Source organism: Pristiophorus japonicus, unplaced genomic scaffold (genome assembly GCF_044704955.1).
Source record: "Pristiophorus japonicus isolate sPriJap1 unplaced genomic scaffold, sPriJap1.hap1 HAP1_SCAFFOLD_318, whole genome shotgun sequence".
Taxonomy (NCBI): domain Eukaryota; kingdom Metazoa; phylum Chordata; class Chondrichthyes; family Pristiophoridae; genus Pristiophorus; species Pristiophorus japonicus.
This window is the reverse complement of record NW_027252977.1, coordinates 590234-606512: the sequence shown is the minus strand read 5'-3', so window position 1 is coordinate 606512 and position 16279 is coordinate 590234. Positions and strand designations below refer to the sequence as shown.

Sequence of the window (16279 nt, the reverse complement as noted above, 5' to 3'; positions counted from 1 at the left end):
TCCCATCAAACACTCCCAGGGCAGGAACTGCTCGGGTTAGATACAGAGTAAAGCTCCCTCTACACTAGCCCATCAAACACTCCCAGGGCAACTACAGCATGGGTTAGGTATAGAGTAAAGCTCCCTCTACACTGTCCCATCAAATACTTCCAGGGGAGGTACAGCACGGATTAGTTACAGAGTAAAGCTCCCTCTACTCTATTCCATGAAACAGTCTCCAGATGGCTATGGCACAGGGTTAGATACAGAGTAAGGCTCTCTCTACAGTGTCCCATCAAACACTCCCAGGACAGATACAGCACGGGGTTCGATGCAGAGTAAAGCTCCCTCTGCAGTGTCCCATCAAACACTCCCAGGGCAAGTACAGCATGTATTAGATACAGAGTAAAGCTCCCTCTACACTGTCCCATCAAACACTTCCAGGCAGGTACAGCACGGGTTCGATATAGGGTAAAGCTCACTCAATGCTGTCAAACCAAACAACCCCAGGGTAGTTACAGCCTGGGTTAGGTACAGAGTAAAGCTCTCTCTACACTGCCCCATCAAACACTCGGCAGGTACATCACACGTTGGATATAGAGGAAAGCTCCTTCTGCACTGTCCCACTAAACAGTCCCAGGGGCAAATATAGCATTGGTTGGATACAGAGTAAAGCTCCCTCTACACTGTCCAATTTCCAGGACAGGTACAGCAAGGGTTAGATACAGAGTAAAGCTCCCTCTGCACTGTCCCATCAAACATTCCCAAACACATACAGCAGGGGTTACATGCTGAGTGAAGCTCCCTCTACAATGTCCCATTAAACAATCTCAGGACACCTACCACACGGGTTACATACATAGTAAGGTTCCCTCTACACTAACCCATCAAACACTCCCAGTACAGGTACAACCCATGTTGGTATCTCACCTGGGCGATCTGTTGAGATTGCCCTTTCCTCAGATTGTTCCCTCTGTCTGTCCACCAGGTATGGTGTGAGTTCCACATTGTCGTCTGCCTCTGGTTCTACAGTGTTGTTGGTGAATCTACTTTTGACTTGGTATACATGCCTCCGGCAGGTTTGGCCATTGTCTATTTGTACCACCAGTAGCCTGTTTCCTTCCTTGCCTGTTACTGTCCCTGCAAGCCATTTGGGACCCCTGCTATAGTTTAGCACAAACACTTTCTCCCCTATCTCATTCCACCTTCCCCTCGAATTTTGGTCATGGTGCTCAGTTAGCTTCCTGCGCTTTGCCTCAATGATTTCATGCATGTCTGGGAGGATTAACGAGAGCCTTGTCTTCAAAGTCCATTTCATCAATAGTTGCGCGGGGGGAACCCCAGTCAGTGAATGCAGACGAGATCTGTATGCCAGCAGCAGTCGTGACAGGCGGCCCTGCAGCATGGGACCTTGGATTTTAAGCATGCCTTGTTTGATGATTTGCACTGCTCGCTCTGCCTGGCCATTGGAGGCCAGCTTGAACGGTGCCGTCTTAACGTGATTTATGCCGTGGTCAACTATAAAATCTTGGAATTCTACGCTGGTGAAGCATGGACCAATATGTCAGGAATGCCATGCGTTGCAAACATGGTTCCAAGGCTCTCCACAGTGGTGAAGGTGGTGCTCGAGTTTAAAATGGTGCATTCGATCCACATTGAAAATGCATCGACGACTATGAGGAACATTTTGCCCATGAATGGGCCCGCATAGTCTACGTGCACCCGCGATCATGGTTTGGTGGGCCAGGGGCTCAGGGGGGCCTCCCTGGGGTCATTACTGAGTTGGGCACAAATGGTGCACGGTCGGACGCAGAGCTCCAAGTCCGCGTCAATGCCCGGCCACCAGATGTGGGATCTGGCTATGGCCTTCATGAGAACGATCCCCGGGTGCTCGTGGTGGAGCTCCCAGACAAACTCCTCTCTGCCTCGCAGAGGCATAACTACTCGGCTGCCCCACATCAGGCAGTCTGCATGTGCCTATGGAAAGGTTTGATCTCCTCGGGGCAGGCATCGCGAGCCCAGTCACCAGTTAAGACACATCTTTTGACGAAGGATAATGTGGGGTCGCTGGTCGTCCAGGCTCCGATTTAACGAGCCGTCATGGGCGAACCTGTGGACTCGAAGGCATTGATTGCCATGACTATCTCACAGTTCTGTTTGTCAGACCCTTCCGTGGTCGCCAAGGGTAGCCTGCTAAGCGTGTCGTCACAGTTGTCTGTGCCTGGTCTGTGCCTTATTATGTAATCGTAAGACACCAGCATAAGTGCCCACCGTTGAATGCGTGCCGAGGCGTTGGCATTTATTGCCTTGCTCTCAGATAGCAGGGACGTGAGGGGCTTGTGGTCAGTTTCTAACGGGAACTTGGCCCCCAAAAAGGTATTGGTGCATCTTTTTGACACCGTACACGCACGCGAGCGCCTTAATCTCCACCATACCATACACGCGCTCCGCCCGCGAAAGTAACCTGGAGGCATAAGCAATGGGTTGTAATTTACCCTCACTATTGGCATGCTGGAAAATGCACCCAACCCATATGCTGACGCATCACATGCTATTCTCAGACTATGCCACCTCGTTCTAGATTCCCCTACAAGAGGAAACAGAGATCAGTGAAGGAGCTAAAGACATGAAAAAGGAAATATTTGAACAATTATTTTGATGCAAGAAATACTGCAAGGTATGTTAGTAACAAGTAATTATAATCAACAAACCCATCAAAATTAGCAAAGGCAATTACAAAGATCAGAACATTTCAAAGGTGATCACATGCAATATCTGTAGAGTTCTACTAACTACATTCAAAAATCATTAAATAATACACAAAATAGCAGAATTTCAATCTGAAGCCAGATTGTTCTTTCAAGTGTTGGTGGAAAGGAACGTCAAACCAGTGTAAAGTGAGGCACGCCGGTTCAGTCTATGACACAAAAAAAGCTTGGAATTTGATGTGATAAAAGATGAACTGCGTGAGAAGTGAAATAATGTAGAATAAGTAAAGGCCCAAAAGGAAACCTTAATTAATCTCCTCTTATTATGGATAAATCAAATATTCGACACACGGTGTTTGAAACAAGCTGATTTATTCAATATTTATACAGAACATTAATCTCCAGCCCAGGTATAGGGATTATTAAGAGCAGCAGAAGCAAACTCTAACTGCCAGAATGAACATGGTTCAGTGCCCAATGCAATCAGAGTCATCATCATAGGCAATCCCTCCAAACGAGGATGACTTGCTTCCACGCTAAAAAGGAATGAGTTCACAGGTGTTTCAATTAAGGATCTAATATTCCAGATCCCGAACTACATCTTGGAGGGCGGAAGATGCCTGTGCTTGGATTTTTTTAACGTGTGGTGGTCGTTGCACACCAGCCACCACATGGGCTTGACAGAGCCAGGTCTTGGTCCAGTGGCAAGGATTACCCAAGACGACTAGAGACCAGCTCTGCTGCACGGACGGAGCACGCACACAAATAGCAGTTTGGGTTGGCCTGTGCTGCCCTGGGCCCGGGTCACTTCCTTCTCCAAACTCCTGCTCCTTCATCCCTCCTGCTGTACCTACTCGCACTGCAAAAAGCGACCTGACTTCGCAGCCATCACCCTCCTGCAGTGGTATGCCGCCACACGCTGCTCCCTCTGATGGCCCCGGGACCGCGCCTATTTCCGGGCCGGGCCGCCGCACGCTAATGTAACATTTCAATCACAATAAATCCTGTTCCATTCACTAACATCGGCTTTCAATGGCAGTGTATTTACCCAGCATTCCCCGAGATGGAGAATATGCCGAACCCAGACTACAATGGCCCAGTACGCAGGCGCGGGACCTGCCTGTGTTTGGAGCATGCGCGGTGCGTTTAATGGCGGAGCGGACTGGTAAACCAACAACTTTAGTTATTTTATTCTCTCCATTTCTCACCATCTCTCCGAAAGGCGCTGCTCAGTGCTATGCTTACGGTTTAACTCCCAGACAATTGTAACAGGAAAGCCCCAGAGCTGTTCACTCCCTGGGTTAGAATCCCCATGTACAGTCCCAGCTTTTGAATCCCCAAGTACAGTCCCTGGGTTATTATCTCATAAGAACATAAGAAAGCCGTGCAGGAGTAGGCCATTTGGCCCCTCGAGCCTGCTCCACCATTCAATAAGATGATGGCTGATCTGATCATGGACTCAGCTCCACTTCACTGCCCGCTTCCCATTAACCATTACTCACTTATCGCTCAAAAATCTGTCTATCTCTGCCTGAAATATATTCAATGACCCAGCCTCCACAGCTCTCTGGGGCAGAGAATTGCATAGATTGACAATGCTCTGAGTGAAGGAATTTCTCCTCATCTCAGTTTAACTGGGGTGCCCCTTATTCTGAGACTATGCCCCCTAGTTTTAGTTTCCCCTATGAGTGCAAACACCCTCTCTGCTTCTACCTTGTCGAGCCCCCTCGTTATCTTGTATGTTTCGATAAGATCACCTCTCATTCTTCTGAATGCCAATATGTATAGACCCAACTTATCCTCATAAGACAACTCACCTCATCTCTGGAATCAACCTCTGAACAGCCTCCAATGCAAGTATATCCTTCCTTAAATACTGAGACCAAAATTACAAGCAGTACTCGAGGTGCGGCCTCACCAAAACCCTGTACAGTTGTAGCTTACAGTTCTGCTTTTTTACTTCCTAATTACTGGCTGTATCTGCATACTAATTTTTTGTGTTCTCATGCACAAGGATCCCCAGGTGTCTCTGTACTGCGGCACTTTGAAATTTTTCTCCATTTAAATTATAATTTGTTTTATACATTATTTATGCCAAAGTGGATAACCTCACATTTTCTCACATTATACGACACCTGCCAAATTTTTGCCCACTCATTTAACCTGTCTGTATCCCTTTGCAGATTTTTTGTGTGCTCACAATTTGCTTTCCCACCCATCTTTGTATCATTAGCAAATTTGGCTATATTAAACTTGGTCCTTTCATCCAAGTCATTAATATAGATTGTAAATAGTTGAGCACCCAGTAGCGATCCCTGCAGCACCACACTAGTCATCATTTGCCAACCGGAAAATGACCTATTTATCCCAACTCTCTGTTTTCTGTTAGTTAGCCAATCCTCTCGCCATGCTAATATACAGCCCCCAACCCCGTGAGTTTTTATCTTTTGCAGTAACCTCTTATGGTGCCACCTTATCAAATGTCTTCTGGAAATCCAAATACACCACATCCACTGATTTCCCCCTTATCCACCCTGCTCCTTACATCGTCAAAGAACTCCAGAAAATTTGTCAAACATGATTTCCCTTTCATAAAACCATGCTGACTCTGCTTAATTGAATCATGCTTTGGTCCCGCTACTGATTCCGTAATAATGGACTCCAGCATTTTCCCAACGACAGATGTTAGACTAACTGGTCTATAGTTACCTGCTTTTTTTCTGCCTCCTTTTTTTAAATAGAGGCATTACATTTGTGGTTTTCCAATCTGTTGGGACCACGCCAGAATCCAGGCAATGCATCTACTATCTCTGCTGTGACTTCTCGTAAATTTGTGGGATGTAAGCCATCAGGTCCAGGTGACTTGTCTGCCTTTAGTCCCATTATTTTACCGAGTACTATTAGTGATAGTGATTGTATTAAGTTCCTCCCTCCATATAGCAGCTTGATTATCCACATCGCTATTAAGTCTCTGTGACCGAGTGTTTTACTCTAATTAAACTGATCTCGGACTGTTTCTGTCAGATATTAACTCCTGTACAGTCCCAGCAAACACTCCCACTCCCTCATCCCTCCGATGTTTCTGCAGGATTGTTTTGTGAAGACAGGCTCATGGAGAAAAGTACCCTGCATGGAATGATCCCAAATTGAGCATCTCCAAGGGACAAGGCTCCCAGCTTTAATCATTTTCTGTCCTTCACCCCGCCCCCCCCCCCCCCCCCCCAGGCCCAGTTCGTTTACTCAGATTCTGATAAAAGTAAATAGGGAAAAGTGTACTTTGATTTTTACAGGCTGACTTAGTGCAGAGAGCTGCGCATGCACGATTCAGCCCCGCCTCCTGTGTCGATTTCCATTGAGCAGAAGAGCGCATGCGCCCTCCCCTCCCCTCCCCCAGCCCTGCCTGTGATCGCCATTCACTCAGTGAGCGGAAGAAGATGGTTTAAAACAGTTGGGAATGGAGACACCGCGGCCCCGGGGTAAGGCAGTGAGAAGCAGCCTCCTTACAGCAGCGCAGTGCTTTGGGAGCGTGTTCGCAGATGGGCTCAGAGTTCAGCATTGAGTCCGGGGGAACGTCGGAGGGAATCGGAGGCTGTGTGTAAGAGGCAGAGTGGAGCAAGAACCAGTCTCAGTGAGTGGGGGAAGGGAGAGGCCATTCCCGGGCCGTGTGTGTCATAGGTAAGGGAAACAGAATGGGAAAAATCTGCTATGACAATCTGCTGCTTTCTCTCTCCAAACCAGTAGTGAACGTTCCTGGTTTAGTTCCTTCGGGGGCTGTGTGTAAGAGGCAGAGTTGATCAGGAACTAGTGTGAGTGGGGGAAGGGAAAGGCCATTCTCGGACAGTGTGAGGTAACAGAGAAAGTAAACCACCTCGCTCTTTCAAATCATTGCGGCTTTCTTTCCCCAAATCAGTAGTGAATGTTCCTGATTCAGTTCCAACCTCACCGTGTCTGTTGTTCTTGCACAGTGAGCAGTGGAAACACAGCCTGACAGTGAGGATGTGGGGAGTTTCACAAAGTGCATCTATTGCAGGCAGGAGTGTGGGAGAAGATATTTTAAAGACAGGTTATATTGTTTCGGTGAGCTGAGTTCTCCAGAACCGTGTTGCTTGTGATCGAGAGGTACATTGTCGCTCCCTCAGATACATCATGTTTCCCCCTGCATCGATATCTTAGAACTAATAATGTTCTCGTATTATTATTCTCAGAGCAAATTCTTCAACCAGCCAGAACAAATGTGATCTTTCCTCCACCTGGAACACAAGGAACAGTGCAGGCAGCTCCTTCTCACACAGTAAGTAGATTATCACTCACAGAGCGCAGAGACACAGAACTAGCCTCAATCCCATTGTCATGGGCAGCAGAAGCTGTCAGTCCCACAGTGATCCAAAGTGGCAGAGTTACATTGTGAATCTTACAGCCACATGGAGCAGTAGAATCAGATGCTGTTTCACCATTGAAACAGATCACATTGACAGGTACATTAAACACCCACATTCACTTGCCAGAAACTGACAGGTACAGATTATACCCCACATTCACTTGCCAGAAACTGACAGGTACAGTGTAAAACATAAAACCACGTAAACTAATTAAAGGCAGACTAACATACCAGAAACTTAGACACACAGCTTAAACCCCCATACACATTCCAAAACCTGTCCGATACAGAATAATACACACACTCGCATATCAGAGACTGAGAGATACAGTATAAAACCCACACTCACACATCAGAGGCTGACACTTTAAAATCCATATTCCCATAACATAAATTGACATACAGTGAAATGCAAGTACTCACGAACCAGTAATTGACAGGTACAGGGTAAAGGCCTCTCATCCATACCAGAAACTGACAGGCACAATGGAAAGCCCACTCTCAATTAAGCAGAAACTGGCAGGTATAGAGTAAGGCCCACAATCACACATCAGAACTTGACAGGTACAGAATAAAACCCAGACTCCCATAACAGAAATGGAGATACAGAGAAAGGTCCACACTCACATACCAGGGATAGATAGATACAGGGTAAAACTCAGACTCATTTACCAGAGACCGACAGATTCAGCATAAACACTCATCTCCATAACACAAATTGACAGTTAGAAAGTAAAACGAATACTCTATCAGGAATTGGTGGTGCACAGTAAAACAATACTAACATACTGGAGAATAACAGAGATGGACAGGTACAGCACAAAACACACACTCACAAACCAGGAATGGAAAGATACAGAATGAAATCTACATGCAATTACCAGAAATTGACAGGTACAGGATAAAACCCACATTCTCGTATCAGAAACTGACATACAGAGTAAAACCCTCATCCACGTACCAGAGATGGACAGATACAGAGTCAATTCTACTCTCCCATACCAGACACCCGCAATATTAATTCTATATTTACCTGTCAATGGTTCAGAGAGTGAAAGAGTCAGTATCTATCCTATAATCATCAGTCAGTCCCACACTGACACTGCACCGAAGATTGAAAGTGGCAGTGTCCATCCCACACTCACATATCAAGCAGAATCTGTCACATCGTGTCAGAGAATGACAGAGGCAGTATCGATCCAACACTCACCTGTCACATAATGTCAAAGAATGAGAGAGGCAGTATCTATCCAACACTTACCTGTCACATAGTGTCAGAGAATGAGAGGCAGTATCTATCCAACACTCACCTGTCAACAGAATCTGTCACATGGAATGAGAGAATAACGGGCAGTATCTATTTTTTTTTAAAAACTCACCTGGCAATCCAGCTCTGCCTCACTGTACCAGAGATTGAGAGAAGCTATACCTATCCTCTATTAACAAATATATCCCATACTGATAGCAATATCAGAGAATGAGAGGTACAGTGTCTATCCCATATTCAGCAGACAATCCTACAATGCCACACAGTACCAGAGAGTGAATGACAGTGTCTGTCCTATACACACCTGTCAATCACACACTGGCACACAGTACCAGAGAGTGAGTGACAGTGCCGGCCTATACACACCTGTCAATCCTACACTGACGCACAGTACCAGAGAGTGAGTGGCAGTGTCTGTCCTATACACACCTGTCTGTCCTATACACACCTGTCAATCCTACACTGACCACAGTACCAGACAGTGACACATAAGGTGTTTAGTCGAAATAACTAAACAATTTAAAACTGTCCCATTTTAACAATGAGTGATAGAAACAATATCAATCCCCTTTCACCGGAGCAGTTAGTGTAGAACTTAACCCAGCCAGTGTCAGCACCTTCAGAGGAGGAGAGGGAGGGGAACCAGTGAGCGTAGAACTGAACCCAGCCAAAGTCAGTACCTTCAGGGGAGGGGAACCAGTGAGTGTCGAACTGAACCCAGCCAGAGTCAGTACCTTCAGGGGAGGGAAACCAGTGAGTGTAGAACTGAACCCAGCCAGAGTCAGCACCTTCAGGGGAGGGGAACCATTGAGTGCAGAGCAAAATCATGGGCTGCAGGATGATATCAATCTGCTGGTCAGGTGGGCAGAGCAGTGGCAAATGGAATTTAATTCAGTGAAGTGTGAGGTCATACACTTTGGGAGGGCTAATAAGAAAATAGTATACACATTAAGCGGCAGGCCACTTAATAATGTCGATGAAGAAAGGGACCTTGGAATGCTTGTCAACAGATCCCGGAAAGTAACAGGCCAGGTAGATAAGGTGGTTAAGAAGGCAAACGGAACGCTTGCCTTTATTGGCCGAGGCATAGAATAGAAGATCAGGGAGATTATGCTTAAATTGTATAATACTTTGGTTAGACGACAGCTGCAGTACTGCCTGCAGTTCTGGTCCCGTTTTATAGGAAGGACGTGATTGCACTGGAGAGGGTGCAGAGGAGATTTACTAGGATGCTGCCTGGAATGGAGAATCTTAGTTATGAGGACAGATTGGATAGGCTGGGTTTGTTCTCATTGGAACATAGAGAGGAGACCTCATTGAAGTTTACAAAATATTGAGGGCCTGGACATAGTGGATAGTAAGGGTCTATTTGCATTGGTGGAGGGGTCTATTACGAGGGTGCATAGTTTCCAGGTGGTTGGTGGAAGATTTAGAGGGGATTTGGGGGGGGCTTCTTTACGCAGAGGGTTGTGAGGATCTGGAACTCGCTGCCTGGAGTGTAGAATGTTTCAGTATAAGGGGTGCCGCAGTTGTGGTGAGGCGGACTGGTTAGGCTGGGTGCTCTTTGCCTTTCCGTCATTGTTCATGGGTTTATAAGTAACATTTAGGGCTGCTGACCGAGGGCCATGTGGTTCTTTGTCGACCGGCGCGGACACGATGGGCCGAAATGGCCTCCTCCTGCGCTGTAAATTTCTATGTTTCTATGTTTCTACAACTGAACCTAGCCAGAGTCAGCACCTTCAGGGGACGAGTGGGAGGGGTACCAGTGAGTGTAGAATTGAACCCAGCCAGAGTCAGCACCTTCAGGGGAGGAGAGGTAGGGGTACCAGTGAGTGTAGAACTGAACCCAGCCAGAGTTGGAGCGGAGCACAAGCTGCCTTCAGATGTGCGATGTGTTTGAATTTCAGGACAGGCAGGGGTAAGTGTATGGGGCAGGGATTTACTGCTTTGGAGGAACAAAAGAGGAAAGAATGTTCCATAGAATCTGGAGTTGCCTGTTCTGAATTTCTGTCCTGTATTTGCAGTAATGATTTTTGTAAACTCCTTTTCCAGGGTATCAGAAGGGCAGGATTTGTAGATGGGAATCTCAAACCAAACATCATGTCAAGATGTGATGGAATCACTCGATTCTTCAGAACCTGAATATCATCGGCCTTTGAATGTGGAAGGAGAAAAGTTTGTCTGTTCTGTCTGGGAACAGATTTCAAACTTCAGTGTGACTGGAAAAGCACCGAGACACACACACCCGACTGTGGAAAGAGCTTTAACCAGTTACACAGCCTGAAAAAACATTGCAGCATTCACAGCGGGGAGAAACCGTACACCTGTTCTGTGTGTGGACAAGGCTTCAACTGATCGTCCAACATGGAGAGACACAAGGACACCCGCACCATGGAAAAACCATGGGAATGTGGGGACTGTGGGAAGAGATTCAATTACCCATCTGATCTGGAAGTTCATCATCGCAGTCACACTGGGGAGAGGCCGTTCACCTGCTCTGAGTGTGGGAAGGGATTCACTACCTCATCCCACCTGCTGACACACCAGCGAGTTCACACTGGGGAGAGGCCGTTCACCTGCTCTGAGTGTGGGAAGGGATTCACTCAATCATCTATCCTGCTGATACACCAGCGAGTTCACACTGGGGAGAGGCCATTCATCTGCTCCGTATGTGGGAAGGGATTCATTCAGTCATCTATCCTGCTGAGACACCAGCGAGTTCACACTGCGGAGAGGCCGTTCACCTGCTCTGAATGTGGGAAGGGATTCACTACCTCATTCACCCTGCTGAGACACCAGCGAGTTCACACTGGGGAGAGACCGTTCACCTGCTCCGACTGTGGGAAGGGATTCACTCAGTTATCCAACCTGCAGCAACACCAGCGAGCTCACAAGTGACTGCAGGGTTTGGATTCTGTTGCTGTCTCAGATTGAATCGTGTCCATTCTGACAGTTGGGCTTTCTTTCTGCTGATATTGATTCCACCTATAACTGGGTTGGAGTTTAATATTCAGGATATTTGACCAATTAAGCAACGGAAAAAGGATCAGGTAAAAAGATAATGCTGATTGTGTTTGCATCCATACATCACCCTTTAAAAAACATAAGAAGTAGGCCACTGGCCACTCGAACCTGCTCTGCCATTTAATTAGATCATGGCTGATCTGATCTTGGGCACAGCTCCATTTCCCTGCCTGCTCACCATAATCCTTCACTCCATTATTGCTCAAAAATCTGGCGATCTCCACCTTCAATATATGCAATGACCCAGCCTCCACAACTCTGGGGCAGAGAAGTCCAAAGATTTACGGCCCTCTGAGAGAAGAAATTTCTCCTCATCTCTGTTCTAAATCGGCTACCTCTGATTCTTAAACTATGCCCCACCCCCCTAGTTCTAGATTGCCCCATGAGTGGAAACATGCTCTCTGCATCTACCTTGTTGAGTCCCGTCAGTATCATATGTTTCAATAAGGTCACCTCACATTCTTCTAAACTCCAACCTGCTCAACCTATCCCCATAAGTCAACCCCTTCAACTCAGGAATCAAACTAGTGAAACTTCTCTGAACTGTCTCCAATGCAATCCCTCCTTAAATAAGGTGATCAAAACTGTACGCAGTCTCACCAATACCCTGTACAGTTGCAGCAGGACTTCCCTGCTTTTATACTCCATCCTCCTTGCAATAAAGGCCAACATTTCTATTGGCTTCACAATTACTAACGTTGTGTTTCACACACAAGGACACCCAGGTCCGTCTGTACTGCAGCATTTTGTAATATCTCTATTTAAATAATAAATTGTATTTTTATTTTTCCTGCCAAAGTGGATAACCTCACACTTTCTCACATTATACTCCATCTGCCAAATATTAGCCCACTCACTTAGCCTGACTATATCCATTTGCAGATTCTTTGAGTCCTCCTCCAATTTGCTTTCCCATCCATCTTTGTATCATCAGCAAACTTGGCTACATTACACTCTGTCCATTCATCCAAGTCATTACTCTAGATTGTAAATAGTTGAGGCCGATCACTGCGGCACCCCACTAGTCATCATTTGCCAACCGGAAAATGATCCATTTATCCTGACTCTCTGTCTTCTATTAGTTAGCCCACCCTCTATCCGTGCTAATATATTACCCCCAAATACGTGAACATTTATCTTGTGCAATAACCAATGTGGCACCTATCGAAAGCCTTCTGGAAAACCAAATTGACCACATTCACTGGTTCCCTCTTATCCACCCTGCTCATTGCATTCTCAAAGAACTCGAGCAAATTTGTCAAACCTGATTTCCCTTTCATAAAACGATGCTGACTCTCTGCTTGTCTGTATTATGCTTTCCCAATTGTCCTGCTACTGTTTTCTCAACAATGGACTCCAGCTTTTTGCCAACAACAGATGTAGGCTATAGTTTCCTGTTTTCTGTCTCCCTCCTTTTTTAAATAGCGGTGTTACATTTGTGGTTTTCCAAACCGCTGGGACTGCTCCACAATCTAAGGAGTTTAGGCAGATTTCAATCAATGCATCCACTATCTCCGCAGCCACTTCTTTTAAGACCCGAGGATACAGGCCATCAGGTCCAGGGGATTTGTCTACCTTTAGTCCCATTATTTTACCGAATGCTTTTTCTTTAGTGTCAGTGATAGTTTTAAGTTACCCCTTCCCTATAGCCCTTGATTATCTATTATTGGGATGTATTTAGTATCTTTTACCTTGAAGACCGATACAAAATATCAGAAGGGTTTTATTCAAATACTGAAAGCTGCAACAACTGCAGTTAAAGTTTGTTAAACAATTGATAATAAAATGAATTGAATCTGCAGGTCAGTTTTGGATTTCTCTGGGATGGAGCCAGACATGATGTGCCTTGAAATATCGCCAGTGTCCAGTAGATGATGCTGTACCTCCATGGAACTCAGACTGAGAGGAGCATGACTGCCCCCTAGAGCAGGAGGAATGAGGGCAGCTCACGGTCAGACACTGAACATACTGCACCCCACAGGGTCATCACACACTGCCCCCTCGCTGGGACAGCTCAGGGTCAGACACTGCACCCCACAGGGACATCACACACTCCCCCCTCCCTGGGGCAGCTCAGGGTCAGACACTGAACATGCTGCACACTATCGGGGATGCACGAACTGCCCTGCCTCGGGGGAGTCGCCGCTGGAGGGTCCACAGACAGAAGGGGAACTTCTCCAAACCTTCTGGTCATAAATCCTGAGTACGATCGATGCCAAATCCCCACATTCTGTGCTGCAGCCTGAGAAGCCACAGAGAGCACGTGGGACCTCACAGACCCTGTAGAAGGCCCCAGACCCAGAGCTTTGGCCCATAGACATTGGACACTGGAGGCTGGGCACACAATTCCTCTGCCCGCCGCCCCCCACTCCCATGTTAACTCCACTGTCACTAGGCTGCGGGAATTATATTTACCCACAGCAGCTCTCCTCCCCTGAAGATGCTGACTCTGACTGGGTACAGAAATACAAAGCAGTCTTCTTCAATTCCCAGCACACATTCAGCAAATGTGCCCCACTTACCGGGTACTGTACAGGACTGGAGCAGATAACAACTCCCTCTATTGTCCTGGTCCCTGACTGACCCAGAACCAGGCCCCCCTCACCCTCCCCTGTCCCAGACTGACCCAGACCCCCCCTCACCCTCCCCTGACCCAGACGCCCCCCTCACCTGACCCAGACCCCCCTTACCCTCCCCTGTCCCAGACTGACCCCCTCCCCACCCTCCCCTGTCCCAGACTGACCCCCACTCACCCTCCCCTGTCCCAGACTGACCCCCCTCACCCTCCCCTGTCCCAGACTGATCCAGACTCGCCCTCACCTGACCCAGACCCCCTCCCCTGTCCCAGACCCCCCCCTCACATTCCCCTGACCCAGATACCACTCACCCTCCCCTGACCCAGACCCCCCCTCACCCTCCCCTGTCCCAGACCCCCCCTCCCCTGACCCAGACCACCCTCACCATCCGCTCTCACAAACTGACCCATACACCCCCCCGCCCTCACCTTACCATTGCAAACTGAACCAGAACGACCCCCTCACCCTCCCCATCCCAAACTGAACCAGATCCCCCATCACCCTGCCCTCTCCCAAACTAACCCACACTCCCTCACTCTCCCCTCTCCCAAACTGACCCTGACACCCACCAAACTGACCCTGACACCCACCCCTCTCCCAGACGGACTCAGACACACCCCGCCCTCACCCTCCCCTGTCCAGACTGAACCAGAATGACCCGCTCACCCTCCTCATCCCAGACTGAACCAGAAAAACCCCCTCACCCTCCACTGTTCAGACTTCCTAAAAGTTTTCGGTAAGAGTGCAGCACATTGGATCGAAGCCTGGGAACATAAGACATAGGAGCAGGAGAAGGACATTTGGCCCCTCGGACCTGCTCTGCCATTTAATAAGATCATGTCATGGATTCAGCTCCACTTTCCTGCCCGCTCCCCATAACCTTTTATTTTCTTATCACTCAAAAATCTGTCTTCTCTGCCTCCCCTGTCCCAGACTGAGCCAGCCTCCACAGCTCTCTGGGGCAGAGTTTTCCACAGATTTACAAACCTCTGAGAGAAGAAATTCCTCCTCATCTCAGTTTTAAATGGGCGGCCCTTTATTCTTAGACTATGTCCCCTAGTTTTAGTTTCCCCTACGAGTGGAAATATCCTCTCTGCGTCAACCTTGTCGGGACCATGATTATCTCATACGTTTTGATAAGATCACCTCTCATCCTTCTGAACACCAATGAGTACAGGCCCAACCTACTCGACCTATCTTCATAATTCAACCCCCTCATCTCCAGAATCAACCGAGTGAACCTTCTCGGAACTGCCTCCAGTGCAAGTATATCCTTCCTTAAATACGGAGACCAAAACTAATGGCCTCATTAATACCCTGTACAGTTGTAGCAGGACTTCTCTGCTTTTATACTCTATTCCCCTTGCAATAAAGGCCAACATTCCATTTGCCTTCCTGATTACTTGCTGTAACTGCATATTAACTTCTTGTGTTTCATCCTCAAAGCCCCCCAGGTCCTTTTGTAATTTTTATACATTTAAATAATAATTTGCTTTACTATTTTTTTTGCCGAAGTGGATAACCTCACATTTTCCCAAATTATACTCCAACTGCCAACATTCTGCCCACTCACTTAGCCTGTCAATCCTTTTGCAGATTTCTTATGTCCCCCTCACAATTTGCTTTTCCACCCATCTTTGTATCATCAGCAAACTTGGCTACATTGCACTTGGTCCGTTCATCCAAGTCATTAATAGATTGTAAATATTTGAGGCCCCACCATCGATCTTTGCGGCACTGCACTAGCTACTGTTTTCAACCGGAAAATGACCCGTTTAGCCTGACTCTCTGTTTTGTGTGAGTTAGCCAATCCTCTAACCATGCTAATATATTGCCCCCAACCCCGTGATCTTGTGCAGTAACCTCTTATGTGGCACCTTATCGAATGCCTTCTGGAAATTCTGCTCCACAATTCAATAAGATCATGGCTGAGCAGCCAAAAATCCAGACGGTGCATCGGACAAAGAAATCTAATGCTGTGCTCAGTAAGAGCAAATAAAGTGGACAAGATGTAATCTAATAACACATTGGTTCTTTTCAGAGCCACCTACTCTATCTATGAAAGGGCTGCTTACTGTCTGAAGAAACTGATCTATTGATGACAATCTTATCAGCGGTGCTTCAGTTGGTAGCACTCTCACTTCTGAGTCAGAAGGTCGCGCGTTCAATTCCCACTCCAGGGACGTGAGCACAAAAATATCGGCTGACACATCATCATCATCATCATCATCATCATAAACAGTCCCTCGGAATCGAGGAAGACTTGCTTCCACTCAGGATGAGTTCTTAGGTGTCTGTACAGTCCAATACGAAAACCACAGTCTCTGTCACAGGTGGGACAGAGTGG

The 16279-nt window shown here is 47.1% G+C and overlaps 1 protein-coding gene across 6 annotated transcripts in view; it reads left to right on the top strand.

Moving 5' to 3' along the window:
- Positions 1 to 15994, top strand: part of LOC139249547 (zinc finger protein 664-like) — a 202033-nt gene extending 186039 nt beyond the window's left edge. For 2 of the 6 annotated variants that reach the window (XM_070872483.1, XM_070872486.1), the window contains exons 4-6: positions 2561 to 2656; positions 6893 to 6978; positions 10385 to 13157. In XM_070872483.1, coding sequence (XP_070728584.1) covers positions 10697 to 11230 — 534 coding nt within the window. In that variant the 5' untranslated portion in view covers positions 2561 to 2656; positions 6893 to 6978; positions 10385 to 10696 and the 3' untranslated portion in view covers positions 11231 to 13157. The other 4 variants (XR_011591200.1, XR_011591199.1, XM_070872484.1 and 1 more) reach the window with 4 other exon arrangements.
- The last annotated feature ends 285 nt before the right edge of the window (positions 15995 to 16279 follow it).